General features: G+C 42.1%; 1 protein-coding gene across 1 annotated transcript in view; it reads right to left on the reverse strand.

The window, feature by feature from the left end:
- Positions 1–3,696: 3,696 nt before the first annotated feature.
- Positions 3,697–26,333, reverse strand: part of PSTPIP1 (proline-serine-threonine phosphatase interacting protein 1) — a 60,936-nt gene continuing 38,299 nt past the window's right edge. The window contains exons 5-15 of the mRNA XM_026068333.1: positions 26,083–26,189; positions 24,142–24,204; positions 22,061–22,159; positions 20,212–20,257; positions 19,307–19,386; positions 16,414–16,512; positions 15,553–15,649; positions 12,789–12,873; positions 11,236–11,306; positions 8,552–8,649; positions 3,697–5,961 (exon numbers count right to left, since the gene is read on the reverse strand). Coding sequence (XP_025924118.1) covers positions 5,830–5,961; positions 8,552–8,649; positions 11,236–11,306; positions 12,789–12,873; positions 15,553–15,649; positions 16,414–16,512; positions 19,307–19,386; positions 20,212–20,257; positions 22,061–22,159; positions 24,142–24,204; positions 26,083–26,189 — 977 coding nt within the window. The 3' untranslated portion in view covers positions 3,697–5,829. The remainder of the gene's footprint in view (positions 5,962–8,551; positions 8,650–11,235; positions 11,307–12,788; positions 12,874–15,552; positions 15,650–16,413; positions 16,513–19,306; positions 19,387–20,211; positions 20,258–22,060; positions 22,160–24,141; positions 24,205–26,082; positions 26,190–26,333) is intronic.

Consider the following 26,333-nt stretch of genomic DNA (forward strand, 5'->3'; position numbering starts at 1 on the left):
CAGCGACACAGTAAATCTGACTTTAGGGCCCTTGTGCCAAACAAAAATCCTGCAGCCATATGACACACAGCAGTGATAGGCTGCAAATATGCTCTTAATTTTGCACCAAGAGGCGCTGTGCCAGATCAGGTATCATCTGTCCTTCAACAGCTGGTAGAATACTGGGATATGCACTGTGCTGTGTGCACTAGCTAATTTGATAGAAATATGATCATCTAGCCATTCCAGAAACAGATCAAATTTTCACTGTGCATGATCCAAGAGTGCACAAATCTGGAGCTAACTGTGGCCCTGAGCTTCTCTCATCTAAAAGGTGAGCTAGCCACTGGAATTAGGTAGTTGTCAAAAAACAGATAACTATAAACACTGACTAAAAGCTCTTTTCCCTCTCCATTATTCAGCTTTCTCTCAGTGGTTGGGGCATTGTCATTTCATTAATAACCCAGTCACAGACAGGACACTTAATTCCTATTCCTCTGCCAGTATCTAGCTACCCCACACAAGTATTCTACAAAAACCAACCCAGCAGCCCCCATAGACTCCCTAACAGGCATTTGCTTTCCAGAAAGCCCAGTGTGGCCTAGTATCTATTTCCTCTATTTCTTTCCTCAGAAAACACTTCCACGTACTGTTCTGCAGGATCCTTCCTGATAACTGAAGGGACGTGAAGCAAAATCACAGCAATTCTCTCCCCTTTAGCCTCAGCTACACTGAGCATGCCCAACGTACCACAGCTGTAATATAAAAACACCTATGATGTGTAGGTGACAGTACCTATCAGTACTGGTATTAATTTAGGAGAATGGTGAATGTTGCTGATGGATGGTAGTGGCTGATCCTGATGCTGTCTCTAGTTTTGTTTTGTAACAGCCAGCTGTGCTTTACCTCCAAAGGGGTTTGGCTACTCAGTCCTGCAAATAACTCCATGGTAGCAAGCAGGCATGGATCTAAGGGGTGAAGGTGAAGCTAAGGGTGCCTTCCCGTTCTCCTTGCTCACTAGCAAGGAGCATGATTTGTTGAGGACAGGTGAAGTGCTAGCAGCTGTGTGGCCCCTAATTGCCCTTGCTTTGATTGCCCCAGCTGTGCAAGCTGGAGAACAAGATAAGGGGGAGGAAGATGGTCTGGAGCTGCAGAGGCTGATTTTCAAGCCAGTCCAGACTGAAGGTTAACAGTGACCTTTCAGTGCAGCAGACTACATTCAAATACTACTGATGAAGAGTTCCCTGGGTTCTCTAAGCCTACATAGTTAAGCCAATAAGCACAGATGGCCAGGGCAGCACTGTTTGCACCAGTGGGCAAACCATCTCTCCTACATGGGAGGCTAAGCTAATCTAGTCAAGAGGTTACATAGTATCAGAGAAACGTGTATTGGTGATCTGCCTGTGCTTAGGTTGGATGTTTCTCAGCCCCTACTCAAACAGGCTGCTATTAGGCAGTATCTGATGCCTGGCTTGTAATAAAGCTCCTCTTGACCTCCATGTGTTTCCACTTAAACTGCATTCAGTAATCAGTGAGGACTGAGCTGTGATTGGGAGTCTTCACCTGGAAAATTACCTTTGGAAAAGGAGCTCAGAGCTGGAATGCATCTCTTGAAGAGGTACAGAAGCGTAATTGTCCAGCAAGACAAGAAGCAATCCAAGGTAAGTTGCTACTGTTTGTGTCTAATGTATATCTTCTGTCAGCATGGTCGCTGAAGTATGCCAGGTTTGTTCCTAACACAGATTTCGAGTCAGGGTCCTCAAGGAGGTGACAAGCACTTCACAACTGCAACCACTGCACTCCTGCTGTTGCTGACTGCTCAGCTGGCCTACTGTAGAAGGGGTTGATTTGTACCTTTTTTGAGTGACTAGTTGTAAAAAATGCTAGAAGCTATCTCTCTGTAATGATGGATCCGTAAGCTTGTCAGGAGGTCCTTTCTGCGTGGTTAAGAACTGACTGTGTTGGCTATTCTAGCACTGTGTCTAAGAGTCCTCTCTTTCTAGTCCAGTGATGCTTTGACCAAGTTCTATATCTGGCTTGTGGGGTCTTAATGCCACATACAGCAGCTGAAGTCTGTTCTGTGCAGAGATGGACTTCACACTGCCCTTGTAGACATTTCCTGTCAGATTATACACAATTGCTGTTGGTTAAATGTTATTTTAAAACAGATTTTGTAGTTCTTGTTCTTAATAATATGGTAAAGGAGAACTGTGTGCGTATTTGAGTCTTGTGTAAGAGCACTACTGGGCTGGATTGCCTACTTTCAACTTTCCTTTCCTGCTCCTCTTAAAGGAATAATGGAACAGATTACTGCTATGCTTTTTCATAGCAGTCTTGTGACCACGTTGTTCAAATCCAGAATCCCTCTAGAAGAGCAGCAGGTATGAACCTTAGTCATGAACCTTTCTATTTTGTTGGAGTTTATGAAGGAAATGTCTCCTAGCCTTTCTTGTCCATTTGTTTAATGGATAGAAGGTGCCTATAGGTTTTTCATGGCCTTGTCAAGGTTTCTAGAATTAACAGTTACAAGTCTGAAAACACTCAGCATGAAATACTAGTTGTGTATTATGCAAACTAAAGCGTACTCTGCAATGCTGAGTCAAAAACAGCTCGGTAATTTTGTTAAAATTCTCTTTAATTAGTTTGTGTGTATATACATACTAGCCAAAGGCTATAAATGGGTAATTAGGTTCCCTGCTTGCAGAGCAACTGGCAGAAGCATGTTCCTCATGCTCTGGGAACAGCTTCTTGTGTTTGAACCCATCCAGAGCCAGAATACTGGCAGTGTAAGTAAAGAGATATTCTGCTTATTTAGAGTATGCTGTGAACTAAGAGTTAGATTTACAAACACACAGCTTTGTCTGCAGCTGTTGTTTGGCCCTGCATGTTGCTTGGCACCTCCTTGCCAAATAAATAGTGGTCAAAATGAAAATAGAGGCTTCTCAGAAGTATTTATCAAAAAAATTCAACCAAAAATGTTGGAGTTTGGTTTAAGAATGACTTCCACTGGAAAAGATCTGTTTCGGTTTTCCATCTTACCTGAAAATTAAATGATTTCTTGAGTGCATCAATCTTGTTGCCAGTGTTACCCAGCTGGAGAGAACTGAAGGCAATAACCGACATTTGACCTTCCTGCTTTTCCTACTGCCTGGGTGGATGATACCTAAAGTGTGGGTGTACTCAGAGGGTATGGGTATCTCTTGATATCTCTATTCTATTTCTGACAAGTGTTGCCACACTGATAGGGCAAACTGCATAGATATGGTTTGGTAACTACATATCAGCCAAATTCTTCAGTGTAAAGCAGGGGAATTTAATCATGAGAAAACCCTGCTGCTGCTTTTTCATTTCCTGAACAGTCTGCAGTTAGCATGTGGGTCCCAAATGCTATAACAGTGTATCTCTAGCCTCTTCCAGTTACAACAGTATTTACTTGATAGAAGAAAAGATATGTAGGAAAGAAACAGGTTTCCTGAGTTTAACAGCAAAAACATGAAATGCTTTGATGGGGTAGAAACAGCAGTTACCGTTCCAGTAGCTGTCTGTCAGCTAGTACAGACCTTATGGTACATGTAGGCAAAGAYGATCTGTAACAAAGTCACAAGCTAACCAGGACTGGGTCTTGCAGTGGCTGCTGTGAGGCTGTCTGCACCCCCAGAGAAGTGAGAGTCTTAGCAGAATCCCTGTATCATAGTTAAAGGAGATGCATCTCAGAAGTATATTATTTTCCCTTTAATCAAGATCATCTGCAAAATATTTACCTATACACATATATTTGTTGGTTTATTACAATTCTGTTTATGAAAGACTTGGTATTAAAGAAGCAAATATATTAAATCTGTCATACTTTAGGTTTCCTCTCGTGCTGTACATGATGAGCTAGCTATGTTGCAGTTGTCTTTGACAACTGCCATTTACAGTGCAGTGGCCTAACTGAAGGCTATTGTGAACCGTGTTTCTATCACTGTCAAATTCAGACTGGGCCACAGAAACCTGTCATTGGCATCCTCAACCTGCATGAACACTAATATAACATAGCGCCTTTAATGCCATTCAGGTTTCTGCAGGTCTTCTGAGCCTTTGCTAATGGGAGGTACAAACAGTGCCTTGGCACTGTTGCAGATGTGCTGCTTAGTAGCATGGGGAACTGTGGGAAGGGCAAGTGTGCCTGTGCAAAGGACTGCAGGAAAATTGAAGAGAAAGGACCTACAGCAACTTTTATTCCACTCTTGAAGCAAGGAATTAGAATAAGATACTGCAAGTGTCTCTGACCCTCACTCTAGCTCATCTAAGGAACAATCCCATTGACCACTATGGCTTTGACTTCTCTCTAGATTTCTCTTCGACTTCCTCACTGTGATTTAGCTAACAGTTCCTCTCTGCTCTGGGCCTTTTGGGTAACAATTTTCACTCATTTTCTCTGACTTAGTTCAGTTTTAAAATCTGAACATTGGCAAACAAGGTCATTCTGTCCCCCGAAATAGATCTCTTCACCTCTTTTTTTTTTTTTTTTTTTAAACCATCTCTAAATACTGAAAAGAGGAGTGGCTGAAAGTATCTAATAGTTCATTGGTAAGTGCAGTGGCAGTTGGAAACATTCCCACATGCTAAACTAAAAAGACTGATAGAGCTGAAAGGCTGTGAAATACAGAGAAGTTGCCCTGTGCAGGTTCACTGAAGAGAGTTTGTTGAAGAGCAAGCACAGGATGAGTAACTGGAAAGGATCAAGGACAATCCTGTGCCAGCAATCTCAGAGATGCAGAGGCTGTAGATAGCATTTAAAGAGCCAGGAGAGCCTGTGGGAAGAAGAGGAAATGGAAATGATCGGTCAGGTGGACAAGTGAGTTGGAAGGAGATTTAACTGATATTTGTATGCAGATTGCATGAGAAAGTAATTGGCAGCTCTCTCAGAGGAGAGTGATCAGGACAGTGCAGTGCTGCTGGAAGGCTTTCCTTTTATTTAAACATGAAAAATGCCAGAGAAGTGTCTGGTAAACTATCCAGCTAGCAAAAGCTAGCCTTGGGCTCATCATCTGTCCTTATTTTGCTGCTCCAGAATCCAGTGCAAAGCAAAGCCATAGAAGACATGGGTTTCATTGTGCTAGAAGATCACTGTGGTGGGCATGGCTTTATGTTTTCTTCCTACCAGTGTGTGTCTCTGTCCTACAGGTGCTTCTGTCTAGCTGCATTCATTGTTTTTCATATGTCACTGACTGTGATAAAGAATAGCAGAGGATCCCCCACCTTTCTCCCTGGATACCCATATGTTGTAGAGGGGAACTTAAAAGAGCTTCTGCCTTGCTTTGTACAGCTAAGACCCTCAACCATCAAAGGTATCTGCCTGCGGAATACGTGTGCCCTCTGGATTCCACCCCATCAGAGATACTTGTGTGGCCTGTGCAGTTAGAGTAGGGGATCAGTAAGAGAATGTGGCTGCTGGGACCACAAGTGGGTCACAGGCTGGCTGAAGGTGATCCCCTGTCCTGGAGAAACATCTAGTTCTTGGATCTTTTTTGTTTAGTGCAGTAAAGCTCTGGACAGGATTGTTCTTCTGGATTTGTCAAGCTTTGAGACATTGTTGGCACCACAGTGTGATGAGGGTGGGAAGGAACTTGGTAAGAAACACAAGTTCTAGCCTCTCTGAGGTGAAGCAAATTTTCTCAGACAACGTAGGCCAAAAGGTGGGCGTGAGAAGAGGAAGAGAAAAGCACAGTCAGTTGGTTATTTCCTGACTAATAATTGTAGAGGATAATATTGTGGAGTGCCCTTGGTCAACTGAAGCAGACCTTGCGTGCTATTTCTTTCAGTAGTATAATATTTTTAAAGTCTGAGGACTGCAACTACTTTTCATCAGAGCTTTTCAAGATAGGACCCTGGCACATAGCCTCGCTGCCCATTCCTTTCTGCAGTCCACCAGCCATCCTCTCTTTCTTCAATGACAACTACAACGTCTCCTTCACTGATGTCCAGTTCATCCATGTTCTGAAAAGAGAGAGGGAATGAAATCTGATTAGCTTGAGAGCACAGAAGGGCCTGAGCATGTATCAGGTGTCTTACCCTGCCTTTCATCAACAGTATCCCAATGTCCTTCTGGTTGGCAATGAGCCTGTAATATCAGACAGGCAGGGATTATGCACTTATTGAGCTGGCTGTTTCCTTAAAATGTTCAGAAACTTCCCCAGCCTCCATGTTCCCTAGAACTGACTTCTGTATTGTAAGGGATGGCCAGAAAGGGTTGAATATGACTTTCCTAAACCAGCCAACCTGACCTTTCCCTAGCCTGTAGGTGTTGCTAAATAAAATAGTACAAGGCTTAATTTCCAAGGGAGATAAAAATAGTGCCTCCACTAATCCAGGCCTTAAATAGATCTCTCAGGTCTCTTAATACAAAACGGTGGTGACCAGTGGAGGTATAGTGACTACTCCTGAAATGGGTAACTTTTATCCCTAAAAGAGAGTAGTTGCAAGCAATTCTGGCTCTCAGTCCAATCAGTGGTGCCATCCTATTTTTCATTAGGAAACCATTTTGCTACCCACAGTGTAGTAAAATAGAAAATGGGATATCATAGGCTTCCAAAAATGGGCTTGATACATTACATTTAGATTTAGCTGATGTAGCTGAGYGGGTAAGAATGGACTTGAAAAGAGAGAAGCCTCAATATATGTAGGGACTAAAAGTATTAACAGGCTTCTTTCTCAGCAGTGAAAAATCTTAGCGTGTCATATTTGGAAGTCATCTCCTGGACTAGGGATCTGTTTCCTTGACAAAGGGATCCAGAAGTCCCCTTAAGGGAACTGCCACAAACAGAGGTGTTTTCAGCTGTGCTTGAATGGACTTTTAAACAAATAATAAAAGAGGGCTTAAAACAAAGCAAAACAAAGTACATTTAAAAGGTGTCAGAACACTGCTGTACTTAAGAGAATGCTCTCCTTTCAGCACGTATTCTGCGGTCATAACTTGTCTGGCTACCTGGTTTTGTCATGCACCCGCATTTTATCAATATTGGCCATTTATGGCCGGTCCATGGAGAAAGTCAAAATCATCATGGTCTGTTCAGTGAGCCTTTTCCGAAGACTGACTCTCACGAGGAACAGTTGGCAGGCCACTGGGTATTTTCATGGGGAGAATGCAGTTTGTACAGTTTGACTACCCAGTTGACTATCTGAAACAACTGAAGATCTGCACCTGGTACTCTGAAAGCCTGTGAACTTCTTTTATTTATTTATTTATTTATTTATTTAAATGATTTCCTTTCCCCCCTTACAGATCTGTTTAACAGAGCTAAAAGTAATATGAGCTCAAGGTGTTTCCATCACTCAGGAACTGGAGTAGCATGAAAATGCCAGACCTCATGTTGTTTCAGGCCCATTTAAAAAAAAAGGGGGGGGGGGTTCAGGAGGTCATTTAGGTGAAAAATACTTGTGCTACAAATGCTAGGACATGCACAAACTGCGAGTCAGCTGAAGCCAAGGCTGTGATTCTGCAACCTGCAACATCAAAGTACAAGGAAACGGTATGATTTATTTAAGAGTCGTCTTATAATGTGGGGATTCAGTCCACTCCGGTCTGGAGGAGACCTCAGCTAAAGCCAGGGTGTTAATCTGGGGTAGGACTTCTCACATGATAAGTGAGATCAAACGGAAAAGTGTTCTTAGATAGGCATCTGTTGCATGTTCTTACTTCTGCTATAAAGCTGCAGTAAGGATCTGTAACCACTTTCCCTAGGACAACATTTCACAACAAATCTAAGGTCAGAATACTCTTAGAGGGAAAGCTGGAAGACACAGGAGCTGATGCTGCCATGCTCTTCACATTGCTGTTTAGTTCTTCCATGATAGTGTCGGAAAGTGCTGTTCTTCAGGGGTGTGGTGAGACCAGATCTTGACCACTCAATCAGTGAAGAGCTTCTAGTCATTTTTAGCAGAACCACAGTCTTGCTGAGTTTCCAGTTCTGCTCTTCTAATCCAAACTTCTCTGATTTCACCTGACTGCAGTGCTCTTCATCACTTGTTCTCTTAAAGCACTAGTGAAACACTTTCACACTAATCCTATATTCACTATATTCTGTGTGGATATGTTGTCCTTGATACGTCTCTTCAGGGTATGGGGCTCGCATAAGCATATACTAGCACAGGAGCAGGATCTTAAGTAAGTTTTGTAATAGTTTCAGTGGGACATTCCATACACTTGTGCCTGTAAAACTGCATACTTAGCTATCATCACCTAAAAAATAGTTTTCCATGTGTTTGAGTCCCCCATGTCTCTAGAAGGAGCTTGCAACAGCCAGCACTGATTAAGGCAAGGATGTATGATGCTAATGTGTAATCACTTGCAAAAAATGTAATCATTTCATCTTGAGGCAGCATGGTCTAGTGATTTGTGCCAAGAACTTGCAGTTGGGATTGCTGGCTTCCACGTGTGACCTTGACCAATAATTCTCTAAGTATCCCTGTCTGTAAAGTAAGGATAACACCTCCTTCACAGAATTACCACTTTCAAGACATTTAGATTGATGACATCTATTTTAAATCTGGCACTGTATGAAATATTCATTCTTAAGCTTTTGGTTACCTGGGCTGCGTAGTCATAAAGTACTCTGTAGTCCTGTGACGATGTGATTCCTGCTTGTTCATTTACAAAAATGGATGCATAGACCCCATCTGTTTTCTCTGCGGGGGGGGGAAAGAGAAACGAAGAGTTCACTTGCTTATCAATACATGGGATCATATGCAAGAGTTCACAGACACAAGGGTCTCTGTTCTCTCTGTGTGCAGAGATGTACATGTCTAGAAAAGCTGCTGTGAAATGTAAAGTTTTGCACAAAAACTGTGTCCCATTGATTAGATGGTAATACACCCATTGAACTTTGTGGGAGGCCAGAAACTAGCTTTAGCCTCATCCAGGTTGGGGAAAACATTCACCCAGATAAAACACAATCCCAATGGTCTGAAAAAGGAAATACGATGATTAAACTGGTTTAAAATGTTGTTACTGCAGGTGCAAAATTCTAGTAGTACATTGATTCACATGGGCCCTTCTTTTTCCCTTGAGAAAGATAGGAAACATGGTGTCAATGGGTTGTCAGACTTTTTTCACTAGCTTATATAGTTCCTGGATAGCCATTTGTCACTAATGTGACCTTTTTGAAATATGTTGATTCAATCCAGCTTGTCATAATTAGGGAAACTTTCTCTTGATGCTCTGGTATACACTGTATCCCATTGACATCAGAGTGCAACTGTGAGGGTAATCTGCCTGAAGGATTATTCTAAAAATGGCTTTGGGAGTGCAGGACCAAGCCCATGAGAGTTGTGTCAACAGGTGAAAAGCCCTGGTCAAAGTGCTGGGCACACAGTATGGAGCAGGAGGACTTTCAGAGGGACTTGATGTTTTCCTAACTCCTTGAAGAGTCCTTGAAGCCATGGCTCTGATTAAAAGCAACATCCCAATAAATATAGTCAAAACCAAGTGGTTTTACCAGAGGCAAATATCATGATGCTTCTGCATGCTATAGCCATACAGTTTGCGTGTAGTCAGAATCAAAGAATGCTGACTTGGGCCTGGGAAGCAGAAAGAACCATTTCCTTCCCATCCCTCTGCCTGGGAGCTTTCTCCTGCCGTTGGGGCGTGCAGCTGTTTCCCCTATGTATGACTCCTCTGTGTCAGTGAGATGATAGTGCTCTGACAGAGCATGGAGTGGCCAGGATCCCTGTAAACTTTGCTGCAGTAAATCCTTGGTTTAGTTATCCTGCTCTAAGGAGCGCTGTCAGTTCTTTGACCTTTGAGAGGCTGAAAGAGCAGCGTGGCAGGAGGCAAAAAAGCTGAACAAAGATGGTATTTGCCATTCCTGAGGGCCTTGTTCAAGGAACACTTTTGCCCTCCTGTCCCCAGCCCAAGCAAGTTCAGGTGGAGTAACTACCCTAAACTGTGTTACCTCTGCCTGCTTCACTTCTGCACTGCCCTAAATGTGTCTGGGCCCCTGTTTCTCCGGGCCAGGATTCTTTCCCCATCAGTTGTGCGAAAACGTGCCCTGCTTTGGGAAAGGTTATGGGAAGGCAGGGGAGGCTAGTCAGGGACTGAGTAACTTTAAGCTGCAGGGCTCAGCTAAAGAGGAAGGGGAAGGTGGGCTCTAGTTACATACTGATAACCTGGTAGATCAGCCCAGGTTAAAAACGCTACTTGATCAAAGCCAAGGATTTTCCAGAATGTAAAGACAAGGGTGTGTTAACTGCACAGTGAGATATACCCAGGCTCTAGGTAACATCCTAATGAAAGGAGAGGCAGCCTGTAGGGCTTTTTTGCAGTTACAGGGAGATTATACCAGGCCTCAACAAAAGGGACCATCACAGATGTTGACTGGTTACTTGGATAAGGACTAGAGCCACTGTTAAATCCACACTCAATGTGGCAATGCTGTTTGTTTCTTAATATGCTATTACATATGCAGCTGTGATGCAACTCTGTGAGGGACTGGATGCCTTCAGGCTACATTTGCATGGACACTCTGAATACCCTGGAAGTGGAAGGCGGCTGGTGCCTGGCAGGTCCAACTGGTGTTTGATAGCTTTGAAGAGTCTCCCCTGGCTGGGCGCCAAATGCAACAAATCAGATAGTCTGCACTTCATTTCTGGGTGTCCAAGCAGACAGGCAGGCCTGAGACAGGAAACTGATTTGGGTACGTTTTAAAGCTGTACTAAACAGCATTTTTGGTTCTTTAGGCAGAAATCACAGTTAAGATTTCTTTGTTTTATATCAAGCCAATAAAAATGTCATAAGCTGTTACTTTCTGCACAGTCAAAATACTATGTTTTAAATGTCCTCTGATAAATGCCTAGCTGCAAGGGTTGCGATAAGACAGTGTAACTGTGAAACAGCATGGATATTTGCATTCACAGGGCATGAAGCTGATCTGTTTAAAAACTCAAGAGACTCCCGTGTGCTGCTCAGAGGTAGTATATCCTACCTTAGAAGAAAACTATTATCTAAGCCAGGCAGTGTCGGTCAGAATTTACAGCTCTCCCTTGCCCAGGGAGAGTTCTGAAAAATTATATGCCCCAAAAATTATATGGATTATTTGGCATTTTAAACTGGGGAAGTTGCTTAATACACATCTGAGCTAAATTAGTTTGCAGATTGCTCTTGACTGCCAATACGTGAATGCCTGCTGTACCATTTCTGCTCTATGTCAAAGCTTCATTTAGCAATGTGATCTTAAACAAACACATCTGGTAATTTTACTTCCTGAAGAGGCATACCAAAAGGAGGGGCAGAAGGAATGATGCTTTCCCCATTGTTTTTGCTGTTTCCATGTAGTAGTCCAGAGAATCTGCAGAACCAAGAAAAGCCAATGACAAAATGAGTGAACAGGATTGGGTATGTGCGTTCTTTAGTCTTTGCAAGTCTCTGCTTTCCCTCCATCTGCTGCAGCACTAGGTAGATGTCACCTCTTCCTGTAGCCATGTATTTTCATTTATGCTGTAGATATATTTATCTTCAGATAAAAATATACTTAAAAGAAACACAGCAAAATACTGAACCTGTCGAACCTTTGACCATCATTAAACTGTGCACAAAATAAATCATGTAATAGCTTTCGTTGATCTAAAGGCTTATGATGCACAATTTATCTCATTCAATTTATTTATCAATTATTAAATTTATTATCAGTTGATTTTCAACTGTTTATATGATTACCATCCCTTTGTCTTTAAGAAAAACTGATAAAATTTAAAATACAAAGGCTATAACACGCCTTTCTAAAAACTGTTAGTCTTAAGGTTTTTTTGTTTTGTTTTTGTTTTTAAATCTATCCTTGGATATTTTCCACATCACAGCTTGATATTGGAGACCAAGCAGAGAGGATATGGGTCAGGATTCTCAAGCATAGATAGCAATAGCATTGCCCACTTAAGACAATTTTAAAGGATTTGATATTTTTCAGCTGGTGAAGGCTCAGTKTTTCTGCAAACTGGATATCCAAGCTCAGCAGTTTCTGAAAAACTCAGAATGAGTCTCTCTAGGCTGTTTGCCCTTGCAGAGCATGGTTGTATTCTGAATTGCAGTGCAATTGTCTTCTGTAATTGTACAGCATGCAGCAGAGGAACTTGTTATTACAGAAAATCTAGTTTCTGACTGAAAAACAAAGTATTATGTACAAACTTTATCAGCTCACTAACAAGCCTGGACAACGTATGTTTTAAATGGGAGTCCACAACCCCCTCCTTGACTTTGCCATCTAATGAGGCTTGTCAAAATATAAAGATCTGCTTTAAAAAGCCACTGTGAATTAGCCATTTTAGTATAAAATATTTAAACCATGCTACCATGCTCTACTGCTGATAAAACTGTATCCATGTTAGAAAGCATTTACCAGCCTAAATAGATTAGAAAAAAAATTGACTCCCTAATCATCACAGTTATTCCACTAAGTATTGTTTTTTCGTTGGTCTAGATACAGAGAACAGCTCTTTGTTCTGCTCAGCTGGGCAGTGCAGAGCAGTCAGCCAGGAGGTATTACTGAAAAAGACAGCTATCCCCAGCCTTCACTCCCAGCAAGAATCACCTTTGCCATCTCTTGCACAAAGTGTTTTTGTTGCAATGTGCCATGACTCACTGCAAAAGAGCAAATAAGTGAATGCTCTCTATTGCTGGCCACCTAATTGTTTTCTCAGCTTGTCCCCTGTCTCTCTTCCCACTAGGCCATGGCAAAATTACTGTGACTGCAGTTTTAATAGGTTTTCCTACAATAAGGAAGCAGTAACTTTCCAGATCCTGTTTGCTGTTCTGGGAGCCAAGGTTTGCCACTCACCTTTTCATCATCCCACAAGACTGGGTCGGGCTGCTGTTAGTTCTGTTTGGTTCTCTGTCGTAATAGTTCTCATATCCTATTGCACCTGCAATAGGGCAATAACAATGAGATGTTCAAACAGGCAAATCCTATCTCTCTCCACCAGTATGCAATTGATAGCGTAGCAGTTCAGGGGCTGGTGGAGCAAACTACAGCGCACTCGCCTTTAACTTACTGGAGCAGCTCGGAGGGACCTGGGGACTTGACAAAAGCCATTCAAGTGATTGCATGCAGATGTGTCCCTGGTGGAAAGGTATCTTTGAGCTGACACAAGCACAGTCAAGGTCCTGGAGAACCATTCCAATAGCTGTGGCTAAACCTAATCCAGAAGGCAGTTTCCTCCATGACTGTTTTCTCTGTTGCCTTTTCTATCCCCTTCAGCTTTAAGGAGCAGAGCACGGCCATTGCAAGCTTGGGACCATGTCCTTGACTCAACTGGCTGCAGTGGTTTGGRGGTGTTTTGTATTTTATTTTAATGTTTTAGGGTTTGGGGGTTTTTTTGGGGGGGATGTATTGAATCAGGAATTTTTGTCAGAGCCGGGGAAATTTCTGAGCTTATTGCCTGCAGCAATAATGAGCAATTTCCTGGTCTGTGCTTGTGCATAAGTGACTTCCTACCTTTCTTATCTTCCCCCTCCACCCCTTGAGAGCTGATTTGCTGTTTATCCACAGATATTTGATTTTTGTTCTCTCAAACACAGTTATGTTACAGCACCTTCCCTCTCCCCTATGGTGTTGTTAAGGGCAAAATTGAGACCATTTCAAAGTCTAGCTTTACAGTGAAGTTGCTTAGAGCAGGTGGCCACACACCCTTTCTGCCTTCTCTGTGTTAAAGCAAAACAAACGCAACAAAGTCTGATTCAGAAGCCGTGAGACTGTATGAGCTCTGTTCTGATACATTCCAATTAAGAAATGGGAACCGGGGTGAAGGGTTGTGTTAGTATTCTCACATTGGGCCCGCCAAGTTCATAAGTGGAGCATGCACATACAACTCCATGTGTGGAGGAGTATGGAGTGATCACTACAAATAACTCACAGTAATTAGGGAGTTTTCTGACCAATTTAAGGGTCTCCTTCTATTACCCTTCTAGATTGTCACCTGGTATGGTTTCTAGTCTGTAATATATGTTACCATTAGGTAGAAGAGGAGAGAGCAACAGCTCTACCTGAAGAAACCAAAAGCTTTTGTCCATATGAGGGTTACGCAGTGCAAAACCACTTATTGTGTGCTGTTCTGCAAACTCATTAGCCAGAGTTGTGGAGATACTATGATGTTACTTCCAAAACAGGTCACCTTCTAGCAGGTGGCAAAAAAAAGCAAGAGTCAGTTGTTCCATCACTTTTTACAAAGCTCTCGAGGGTTTTTTCTCCACTGTTTTTTTTATTAGAAATGAGTCTTGACATAGCCAAGAACTGTTCTCAGAAAATTGCCTAGGCGACTGGAGAAATCTCACACAAAAAAATCTAGCTGAGAATTAGAGCTTTCTTGTATACAGAAGTTGTTTCACACTCTTGCAAGACACAGTTCTCCCTTCTGCCAGTGTTGGTATCAGTGCAACTCCTAGTATGGAAGGCTGTATCAGTATCAAATGTCCTTATCCCAATATAGCCTACTGCCCATTCTGAATGGAAGTAAGCTCTATTGATACTAGTGAGTCCACACTAAGGGGATTTTCTCTCTCTGACAAAGCAATATGGTACCACAGCAGATAATGGAAGTGAAACAGTATCTATGCACAAATAAATGAGGGAGGAGGAGATCTTTTCAGAATAGGTACATACATACATCCTCAGCTAATGAAAAGATGAAATAGGGGTTTTCTCTCCTTTCCCGAAGGCTGTAAATCTTTGTTTACTGCAGCAGCTGCGGGGAAGTACAGGCATTCACTTAGTCTGTAAATAGCTTATACCCCTTGTTGAAGTAAGAGGCTGTGGTTTCTATTTGGGGTGTGTGAAACATTAGGTGGCCTCATTTCTATGACATGTTCAGAGAACTCCCACCCTGGAGCAGCGTGTTTTCATTTTATGATTGCTGTTAGCTCTTGCTCTCCCAGTCTCCATTAGGGCACAGAGGTGTTTGGTCACTGAAGTCAATGAAAAGGCTCCTTTGGCTTGAATGGACAGAGATCTCTGAACCTTACATCACTTCTGCATTCTGGAGCAAAGCCAATTTCATTCAAAATCTCCCTCAGCCAGAGACTTGCCCTTATACAAACAACTTCTGAGAGGTCCGAAGATGTTATTCCCCATTGGATAGGTGGAACAAAACTGAATACAAAGTCTGGTCTTCTCTGTGCTACAAACAAAGAGGCAGCATCTCTGTCAAGGGGACACCAGGGTGCGGTTGCATGATAAGTTGACTCTGACTTGTCACCACTGCGGGAAATTGAGGATGCCATCTCTGCAAGGCAGTTTGCCTCCTCCTTAGCTGTGCCAGTTCAGCTGTACTGTGAAATGAGCCTGGTTTAAAAACCAAAATAAATTCTTCTTTTTTGGAGAATTATTTTTAACTCGGATCATTCAGCAATCCCACTTACAGTGCTGCACAACGAGTGATGGCAGCACAGTGAGGAGGAAGTGAACTGCAGTGGGTGGAATGAATAGCCAGAGCAGAGAGAAAGCAAGAACTCCTCCAGTGGGCTTCATTCCCAAAGGAGGTGTACTGCACAACTGCAGCCTAAACTTAACAGGTTACTCATCTGACAAGGCCCATAGGAATAATTACCTGGAGGTTGCGTTCCTGTCATTTTGGTCTTGATGAAGTAGTCTATGTCTGACTCTATAATGCAGTTCTCCAAGCTTACCCGAACCTCTTCATACAGCTACAAAACAGAGACCAAGAGCTTAAATTTCAACATTTTGCATTGAATTAACAATTAATTCTTTTCTAATACTTTTCCCCTTAAAAGATATTTTCCACTTGGCACATCTGATCTGGATGGATCTTTGGCCTGTCTCTGGTACAACCATTCTTCTTTACATGTAACACAATTGTTTACTTGTGTTCTGGACATCCTTTTATGAGACAAGGAAGGAGGCAGTCCAGGGCTTTTCAGTGCGGTAAAGAAATTAATAGTAGGAACCAACCACTGTGAAAGTTAAAACTCAAACATACTCAGATTAGGAATAAGACCCACATTTTTATGATGTGAGCCACAGCTCTCCCATGAGATTCAAAGTTTGAAACAAAAAGCAAAATACCAACATGGATTGGTGTATTCTCTATGTCTTTGCGTTTTGAGACCATGACTGGATGCCTTTCTGAAAGTTGCGCTTGAGCCCAAATATACTTGACTGAGTACTTATCAACCTGGTAGTTGGAGGCATTCCCTGACAGACTGAGGAGAGGAGGTATAGTAAGTGTCATGAAATGCAACACAGACTGTCTAAATGCAGGCATATATCTGTTTCACACCTAGGGGAGAGGGAACAAGCTTAATTCAGCAGGCTCTCCRCTCACTGAACATGCCAGAACAGTACTGAAACCGGTTTGCTGGAGACAATCAGTACATGAAGGGAAGGGCAGGCCAGTACTGTGTTCTTAAAGGACTCCTCCACACACAAAGTCCTTGACAGGTGCCCTTACCTCATCATCTTTCACGCACTGTGTGGAGAGCTGGTTACAGTGAACCCACAGTGAGTTTCGGAGGATGGTGATGCGGTCGCACTCCTGGAGTTGGAAGACCTAAAGCCAGAGAAGAGATGTGAGGGAGCGTCAGGGTAGTTAGTTATTCATATTGCAGGCAGTGATGGGGCTGGGACTCCTCTATGCCAGGTTCTTCTGCAAACTGTTCTGAAGGATGCTTCATAGAGGACGTCTGTTCAGCTACTGGGGAAAGTACATCTATTCGCTCATGCTCAGGGATGTTTTCTTAAGTCATTGCACCAAATTAAAGTTATGTTATGCAGACAAAAATAAAGCAGGGGAACATAATCAGTGTTTGGATTTGAATGCTACCTACAGCCAGTGATTTCAGAGCGATGGTCCTGTTTACCCATTGTACTGCAATCTTGATGCTAAAGAAGCCAGAAGAATGCTGTGATGAGAGGGTTGTATTTACATTAGAGGTAGAGCCAAAAATATCCATGTCTGCCCTCTGAAATGTGTTTCCAAACTTTTCTATATTGAAGCTATTTGGGGTTCTCTGGGGTTGCCTTTGTTCATCTCCRAGATTATTTTAATGGTAAAGAAAAGGCATTTTTCTTTCTTCAGAATTGATTCTCCTCCCCCATCTGCCTGAATTTGTCATGTTATTATAAAGCTGACTAGGTTTGGGGGAATGAAGAGGAAAAAAGAAAGGACTGTGAACTAAGATGGAGGAAGAGGCAGATAAACTCTTTCTTTTAAAAACTTAGGAAAAAAAACTGATCTCCAAGTTGTACTGTTACAAGTAGAACATCAATTTTCAGTTTTATATAAGGTGTGAAAAGCTCAGATGCTTCCAGCCATCTGTTTCCATCTCCATTTGCTAGTAATTATGTCCAGAATACCACAAATGTATACACTATTCAACAAAACATTCAGTTGGGAACACTGCATGCTATCTAGTATCTTACAATCTTAAAAAAAGAGAGAGAGAGAGTCAAGAGAGAGTCAACTGGTGTCAGGACCAGTTTCTGAGAAAGAGCTTTTAAAGAGAATCTGAAGGGAGGAGAAAGAGGGTTTCAATATCCATTCAAAGCAAAAAGCTTATGTCTAAAGCTAAGCCTCCAGTGGCCACTGAATTAGAGCTAGAGCTGACTGGGAATTTTCCAGATAAATAGTGTCCTGCCAGGAAATGCAGCTCATCAGAGAGGGAAACAAAGTGACTTAGGGCTTGTCAAACCCTTTGCAAATTAGAGGTGGGCATTGTGTTGGACATATCCCTCCTACCCTGTCGGCTTCGCTGACAAACTGCTTGCAAACCTGGGCTTTTAGTGTCAARGAATACAGCACCACCTCCGTGACGAAGGCTGTCCTAGTGCTTGCACTTGCAATCCAGGATTTTCAGGCTGTGGATGTCCAGCACTCTGCTGCACACCTAAGAGACCTTCCAGATTCCCTGCTGTGCAGCCAGGAGTTTGGGAGCTTAAGATGGTTTTTCTACTAGGTCTCAATAAATCTATCAGTTCTTCTACCTACAAGTACTTTTAAAAAAAGGAGTTAAAAATGCCACTCCATTATGTATGGTTGTTTGAATTAAGCAGTGGGCAGGTCACAAGGTCTGTAAGGTATTTGGAGTTTAGCCATGTGGGAGAAATAGTATTCTAGGTTAGGAATGTTTGGCTTGTTTGGCCCCTTAAGAAGGGGAAAACATGCATCTTTGTGAGAAATTCAGGCTTGGCACAATTTCCGTGGAATGTTTGCGTCAGCCATGGGACTTTCCAGTGCTCCCAGATAGGGAAGATCTAAAAGACAGCGGAGAACTAGAAAGCTATGCTCCTGGCATTTCATTTTATGTGGAAATAAAGCCTGAAACAAGCAAGCATAGCAAAATCAGACTTTAGCAGATGGACAAATATATTAGAAGGACCAATATGATCAAATGTATGGTTGATTTAGATGTACACCAGTTCCTGTAAATTGTTGTGCAAAATTTACTAGAGAAGTGCAAATCTCCTTGTCCGTGCTGAGCATAATGGAAATATTGACTTCTTTCTCCCTCCGCACACTCCTCCCCCCCACCACCCCTTTCAATAGGGAGATTACTCCATGGCAGAAAGCAAATATAAAATACTCTGCAAAATAAAGCTGTAGACCACAGAAAGATTCCGTGTGGCTTGGATATCTTTGCTCTCAGAAAGCTACAATACATACTTTTACAACATATAGCTTAGCAAGAAAAAAATTATTTTTAATCTCCATTGAACTTGAGATTTAAAAAAATGAAACAAACATAAAAAAAGTGTCCTGCATTAGAATGAGAAGCCACTCTGAAAACTTTTGCAAGATGTAGTCTAAAGGGGATTTTTGTTCATTCATTTAACCAAATTCTTCTTGTTTCAATTTAAAAAACTTTTTCAACTAAAAATGAATTTTCATGTCTACACTTCTGTTCTTTTTCTGCTCAAATTACATTTTGTCACAAAGCAGTTACTTTAGAAACAAGCTTATCTTGGCTCTTATGGAAGATCTGCCGTAAAGCTAGCATATTCATATGTTATGTTGTGGGTGAAAACTGGCAGCAAATGCTTGCAACTAGATTGTACTAGTTCATATATTGCTCCACTTCTCGCACCTCTGCACTTAACTCCCCTCCTTTATATGTACATACATATGCTGAACAAGCAAAGAGAGTGTAAGTAAGTGAGATAGCTAGGAGCTGTGTCTAAATCCACTCTAGTTTTTGCAGTATTTTTTTGCAAAAGACATCTTCTGAGACTCCCTATAAAGCAAACAGCAAAACCCTTAGGACAATATCTCAGGTCTTAGACTGATCTATATAAGTAGGATAAGATAAAGAGCACACAAATATATTGCAGCAAAAGTCAATGTTTACCTCACAGGTTTTGATGTGTTCCTGTTCCCAGTCTGTCCTGACCTTATCCAGCTGCTCTATGTTCTGTTTGTACACCTTCTCTGTAAACACAGACACATAATAGACACCCAGCAGCTAGGCAAAAAATGATGCAGTCTTTCTCCTTTTCCTCCTATTAGGCATTTGCTGTGGCTTTTACTCTAGCAAACCACAGGCTTCACAAGACTACCTGAGCTTGAAACTGATGGACAGCAAAGATGTTTGGTTTTTTTCTTTGCAGCTTTATTAGAGTGAGGAACCTCGCTGCATGGTTTGCAAATCATCTGTAAACTTTACAATGGGGAGGGAAGATGGCAAGTCAGAGGGCAAGAGCCTGGGCCATGCTAAGGACTCCTTAGGCGCTTTCCTTGCTGGACAAGTCCAGCAAAGCACATGATTTAGTGTGAACTTGTACCTGAGCAGTGAGGGACAAGTCTGAACTCATGAACAGGTACTTGCTGACTTGACCTTTTGGACGTATGCTGTGTTTCTGGCTGGAGAATGTAGCTATGCTATCATGCTCTTGTGCAGTGAAGCTAGGGACTTTGTATCTGGTTTGGGTTAGCTTGGGGCAATTTGAGTGTCATTCTTTGTGCTTTCAAATTTGCTTTAAGAAGAGCTTTTCTTTCCTGAATAAAGTCCGTAATGGAGGTCCTCTATTAATTCTCTAATGAGAGCATACAGCATGCCTCAAGGAAAGTAAAGGTGGGTTACTAACAGGCTGACCATGTTCTTTAGAAGCTCCTTCATTAGTCTTTGGACAGGTGACTTTGGGAAACTTGACCTCAAACAGGGCCAGCCTGGATGTTTTGGGTGATGCTCTATCAAAATCAGTGTGCTGGTAGATCTTTGTCGAGAAAAATCTTAGTTCAATTGTACGTAGTCACCTGCTTCATTTGCTGCGTCTCTGCATTGCTTGGCTTTGTTCTGACTCTGAAACAGGAAAAGAAAGAAACAACCCAAATTAATTGCTGACCATGTTTTTTTTGCTTCTGCCCCAGTCCCCAGCTTCTAGGGAAAAGGCTCAAGCTTGCAAGCACTTCTTGGCTGTTCTGCCTCCATGCGCTGTTCTAGAGAACATGAGCTATTGAGAAGGAGGGACCAGAATTTCATAGATGCAGCCATAGGTCCACTGACTCCAAGGGAAATCTGGCAGTTGACATCATTTTGCACTCCTGCCATACTGGATTCCTCCCGTAGGAGCTCTTTCTGTTAAGTGCTAGTATGATCCAGCTTGAAGTTTGTGTCTGCTGGCCGAGCTGGTTTTTCCTAGAGTCTTCAATGTGCTTTTCTAATAGGTATTTATAAGCAGAAATAAATGGCAGTTAAAATTCTTCATCTCCTGAGCACCTCATATAATACACACAGTGAGCCTTTAAATATTTTGCAAATGCCAGACTATTTCCCATAACAACTCAGAAGCCTAAAAGCAAAATTCACTCCAGGTAGAACTTTTTTAAAAAATCTGCAGCTTTTAGCAAATGAAAATTTAGACATTATTGACAGCTCTGGACTCCTAGGTCTTTCTGCACAGATCGTGATGGCAGTACATTAATGCACGGCTCTAGACATCAGCATAACACATTCTTCTACTCTGCCCTTCAAGACAGTGCTCAGGTAGGGGTTCTCATGACCACATTCCTCATCACAGCTGGCTGGAAAATGCGTAGTAAGCCGGGAGCACAAGCTTCATTCTTATTCTCATCCTGATCCAAACTGTTTGCRGGTGCTGTACAGAATTAAACAACTGACATGTTTCTTGGGAGATGCCTCCATGCATTTCAAATGTGTTGGCATGTGTGTGGAAATAACGGCAACGAAGCACCCTGGCATTCCTCTGCAGGAAAGGAGCTGGGTCAGATTTTGATGCCATTCGAGCTGCTAAGAGTCCTGGTGTAATTTCAGTGGGGTCAGGATTTCATCCCCTCTTTGTAACTAAGGTGGGGAKGTTGGTTCATCAAGGATTTGGGAATGCTAGATATGAAATATAAACTTCTGATGCTGTTTTTAGAGTCTCTATCCCCCCCCACTCCTTGAGATGATTTTTGATCCTTTCTGCTTACACTGCACTGATTTTATCGAGCCAAAGAGAGTTCATTTATTTTGTTTCCTCCATCTGTTCTGCTATAAAATGTTCCCATTAAAAGTTAGTGAATTGTCAGCTACAAGTATCAGATGATGCAATGAAGGACTGTAGTGCCTTAATTTCCAATGATTTATTTTTGAGTTTGTAAATTTTGTTGAAATTAAACTAACCATAAGGAGAGAGATGTTGAGAAAAAGATGCATTTTAATGTAAGATACTATGCCTACTTAATGTAAGCGACCAATGGCAAAACTAACTGAATGACATACTTCTGACTTGTTTCTTCTTTATGATTAATTTTAGAGAAAAATCTCATTCCGTTTCCCTTCAGGATTCATAGAGCAATTAGATCATAACCTTGCATAAATTAATTAGATAACTCGGTTCCTCCCCCAGCTTTTTAAAAATCCCTGGCCTATCACAGAACAAGATGAGGGTTGCCAAGCCTTGTAGAGAAATATGTGAAGGAAGACCTCCTTGTGAAGGTGCTTCTTTTTAATTTTGGTTTTAAGGGGCTAATTAGAAGAGAAAGCAGCAGCCCTTGGCATACTCCAGACTGGGTTGTTCAACTGCATTCGGTTGTATCTTGAAAAGGAAAACAGCTTTCTCCCTTTGAAGTATCACCCAAATATCGCTGTCCTCTAAGTTACCTTTTCTGTTTGCTTTTGGTTGCCAGAAGCGCTTGTCCGCTGAAAGGACTGCTCAGCCTCATCCGCCTCCTTGCACTTCTGCTCGTAGGTCTTCTTTGACTGTGTAGGAATGAAATAAAACAGGCAGTCTGGGGTTAGGGAACCAGGCTGATGTTCTGAGTGTTTCCTCTTTTGCAGTCTGGGGGAACATATCAGTGCTCAAGTTTGGGGATGGTAAAGGAGACGATTTCAAATGACGCCACAGGGAGATATTTATTAAAAATAGAGCTGAAAAGCTTGAGGGAGGCTGACAGCGTAAATGGTAGCTTGTCTGGGGCCCCATTTCAGCGCCTCTTCTTGCAGCCCTGCGATTGCAGCTCCCAGCAGAGATTGCCGCCTGCCCTGGGTGCTTTTGCCAGGTATGCAGGGAGCGTTAGCACCATCGGTACATCAGGCATTTACCCAAGGTACGGTGCAGAGAGATAAAGTTAGGAGCCTACATTCCTCAGGGTGCCAGTGGATACTGCTGTTTCCCCAGTGTGACTTGAAGCCTCAGATGGCTGAAGTCAGTGTGTTGACTCGCTTACTCCTCCAAGCTGTGAGACAGACCCAGCCCAACATAGGTAACAGTCTCAATATTTGGTCAGGAACTGGATTTCCTATTCACAGCTTGAAAAAAATGAAATGCCACCCATTCCCCTTCATTTTGAACCATCCCATCACCATTTCCTATCAGTTTGATTCTCCTTCACCTGCCCCTCTCCTCTCAATTTTAAAGAAGTCAAGTGTACCCAACTATTTCATTTCATCAGAAATGAAATATTTCATTCTAATTTTGAAGTTTAACTAAAATACTCAAAACGTTCCATTCTGACAGTATGGAAATGGAATTATCTGCCTTCCTTAAAGTTTCTGTTCTGTTTAACTTGGGGGTTTGTTTAGGTTTTCATCACAGAAGTCACTAGGATGAATAAAAAGTAGGAAGTTCCRTAATGTCGCCTCATTGTGAGTTCTTAAAGCAAGATCATACTTTAAATGGAAGTGTGTTTATGTTTGTCCTGTAACTGTCTTTCATAAACCTCTCCTCCTCCTGGACCTGTTGAAACTATGCTAACCAACATCAGGTTTTCTCTAGTCCAGCCCAATTTTCATGTCCCTTTTAGCTCCTTATTTCCATGCTAAACCTTGCTATGCATCTATGCTGCTCCTGTTCCAAATTAATCTGTGGCTTTGTTCATGCAAGCCTTGAGCTTATGCTTCATCACTTCACTTTGGTTTGGCCCCCTATTATGGCTGTGGCTACAATGAAGCCCCACATAAAGAATGATGTTCCAGCTGTGATGGCTGTTGGAGGTAGGATGCAATTCCTCTGCATGAGGTTAGACACAGTTTGGATGTTGTTTATGCAGACAGGACCATATAATACCATGGAACATTGAAGCTGTAACTGTGTTCAACTGATCGACTTAAACCCAGCGTGGGAAGTCTTGTTTCAGTCATGTAGTCCTCAGAAGCATAGGAAATCCTTATCTACACCAAAAGAACTGCCTGTCTTAGAAGCTCTGCTAGCAATAACCACATTTAAATAAAAATTGTTAGTACAGTTCCAGCTACAGCACTCACAGATCTGCACCTACTTCTCTTTAGGGGCAATTGCCTGCTGGAAACCAATACCAGCTGCCTGCAGCTCCTGCACCTGTAAGCTCTGTTTACAGGATTCCCTCACTGTTTTTGAAACCCTGTTTACACAAGCTGAAAAATTAAATTTGCTCCCCTAAGTATCCTTGCCTAGAAAGAATCAAATCCTGTTTGAACAGGGCCTTGTTCCCTCCACATAAACTGTCTGGGTATTTGTTCTGGGAGATTGCTCAGTGGTGTCGCAGGGAAAATGAGCTTCCTCCTCTTAGCAGGAATCACATCATCTCTTTTTCTCTCTCACACACTCACACTCTGACACGCTCACACACTCTCTCTCTCTCTAACACACGCACACACATTCTTGATCTTTCTTTAAATATAGGTATGTGTGATGCAGATTTCATCCTGTCTCAAACTGGAACCAGTTTCCATCTGAGAAACCTGTACTGAACCTCTTTGCTTACCTCCATTGTTTTCTTATAATGCAACAGCTTGGTCTTTTGCATGCGCTCCATTGCAGACTCGTACTGTAAGAAACACACAGAAGTAAGCATTTCTTGCTTTGGTGGTTGTTGTTGTTGTTGTTTTTTAGTGGCAGGATTAGGAAAGYTGTTGTCAGAGCCTTTCTAAGAGCCACATGCCTCTGGGGTACTCCGCTTTTATAACTGACAGGCTTCTAAGTGACACAGAGAGCATTAATGTGCCAAGTAAAAATAATCCAAGGTAATTCTGCCTCAGTGGTTTCTATTAATAGCAGAGAGGATGTTGATCTTCATTTCTTCCTCTTCCCCCCCCCCCTTTTTTTCTTAAGGAGACTAAATAGCATGACATCCAGTCACACTGCACATCAGCTCTGCCAGCAGAGTTCCTCTGCTGGTTCAAGAGCTTGATCTCGCATCTTTGTGGAGCAAGCCAATGTATTGCCCATGTGAATAAGGCTATTTGTCCATTCTAAACATGAGCAATTTCTGTGTAATTCATTTTCCGTTGCTTTACTTCTGGCAAATTTATATTCTATGTGATTTGATTTCCACAATATCATCTGGTCAGCACTGGAAGGACAGTGCTGAATTTTTTTTTGCAGCTTTAATTGTGGTATGCCCAGCCTTATGTGACATTGAGATCAGTTCCTATTTGGCAGGTTCTGGGTTTCTTCAATGGGACTTTTGGTCCTTTAATCTTTAAATTCTGCTCAAGCAAAACTCTCTTTGGGGCTTCCTGGAGGATTGCTTGACATAAGGCTAAATAGCACAGTCTTGAGCGCTTACAGAAGAGTCAGCACAAACATATATGCYGCTGTCTCGGGAGGTCACCAAAAATGCTGATACCTTCTAGCATTTCTCATGATGACTCCCTCACAGCCACATGTGTGACAAAGAAACTTGCAGTATGTCCTGCAACTCCAAAGGAGTTTTTACCTTTCTTCCAGACCCCTCTAACTGCTTCCATTTGAGTTATAGGCTTATTGTTTTCAACAGGAGAGAGATTCTCTCTCTGCGGATTTCTTAGTGACAAAGTGGAGGTGGGAGAGAAGTGCTGATGAACAGCATTTCTGGTGCTGATGTACAATTGTCTATCCTCGTATGCCTTATTGCTTCATGGGATGGCTGTGGACCTCAAATCTCAGCAGCAGCATTGTCAGAATCAGAACTGTTTTCACCCACTCGCATTTCCAGAGTTGTCTGCTGTTCCAAGTTCCTGCATGTCAGGGCTGTAGACATGCAATGTTTGCTGCATTGGACACTGCTTATACGCTTTTTTTTTTTGTTTTAAATTAGCTGGAAATTTGATTCAACTGCCCATGGAACCAGAGAAGGTGTAAAAGTGACCATTGTTGTCTCTGTTAAGAGCTACTTTTTCAAGGGACTTAGAGCTCAATTGGATCAAAGGGGATGAAGAAGCCCAGTCCTAAATATACTCAAATCTTTATTATACAACACCAGCTAGATCATGCTACTTATTCCAAGTATCTTTAAGGTGTTCAGCATATATAGGTGCTGCATTCAGCATGATGTTCATTTTATGTTTTCAAATGTTTGTGTTACCACATTCTTTTAGTGCATGCTAGAGATCATGCAGGATCTTACTAAAGCAACCCAATTAGCAACAGTATAAAAAAGAGAAAAGGAAGGATTAAGTTCTAACAGGAATAAAAATAGTGTCTGCAATTACACCAGAGAGAGTAAAAGTGACTAAAGCCTCTGTCTCCTGATTTCAGAGCATTATGTTATTTCCAGCGTGATCAGAAAGAGACTTTCTTCCACAGTCAAGTGTATGGAGTGAACAGGGCACACTGGGCATGTTTTATCATCTTTTGCAGCATTCGCAGCCTATGGCTGGAGACAGGACATCAGAATGGACTGTCCATTGACCCGACCTGTTTCAACATTTCTACAGTTACTCACCTTTTTTCTTTGCTCTTTCTGTCGTTCTCGGAACTCCTCTATTCCTTTCAGTTCATCCTTCAGCATTACTGCCAGCTGGATATGAGAGTTTCCAACACTTTCAATTTCTAAGGCAGATCAGGATTGGTATGCAATGAGTGGAAAGGTCTTTAAGTATAAAGTCACTTTTTCTAGCACGTATTTCTAGGACATGGCAGACTTGCCACAAATAGGGCAGCCTTAAAAAAAAAAAAAAAAAAAACAAACCCCCG

Source organism: Apteryx rowi, unplaced genomic scaffold, assembly GCF_003343035.1.
Source record: "Apteryx rowi isolate R43461 unplaced genomic scaffold, aptRow1 scaffold_27, whole genome shotgun sequence".
Taxonomy (NCBI): domain Eukaryota; kingdom Metazoa; phylum Chordata; class Aves; order Apterygiformes; family Apterygidae; genus Apteryx; species Apteryx rowi.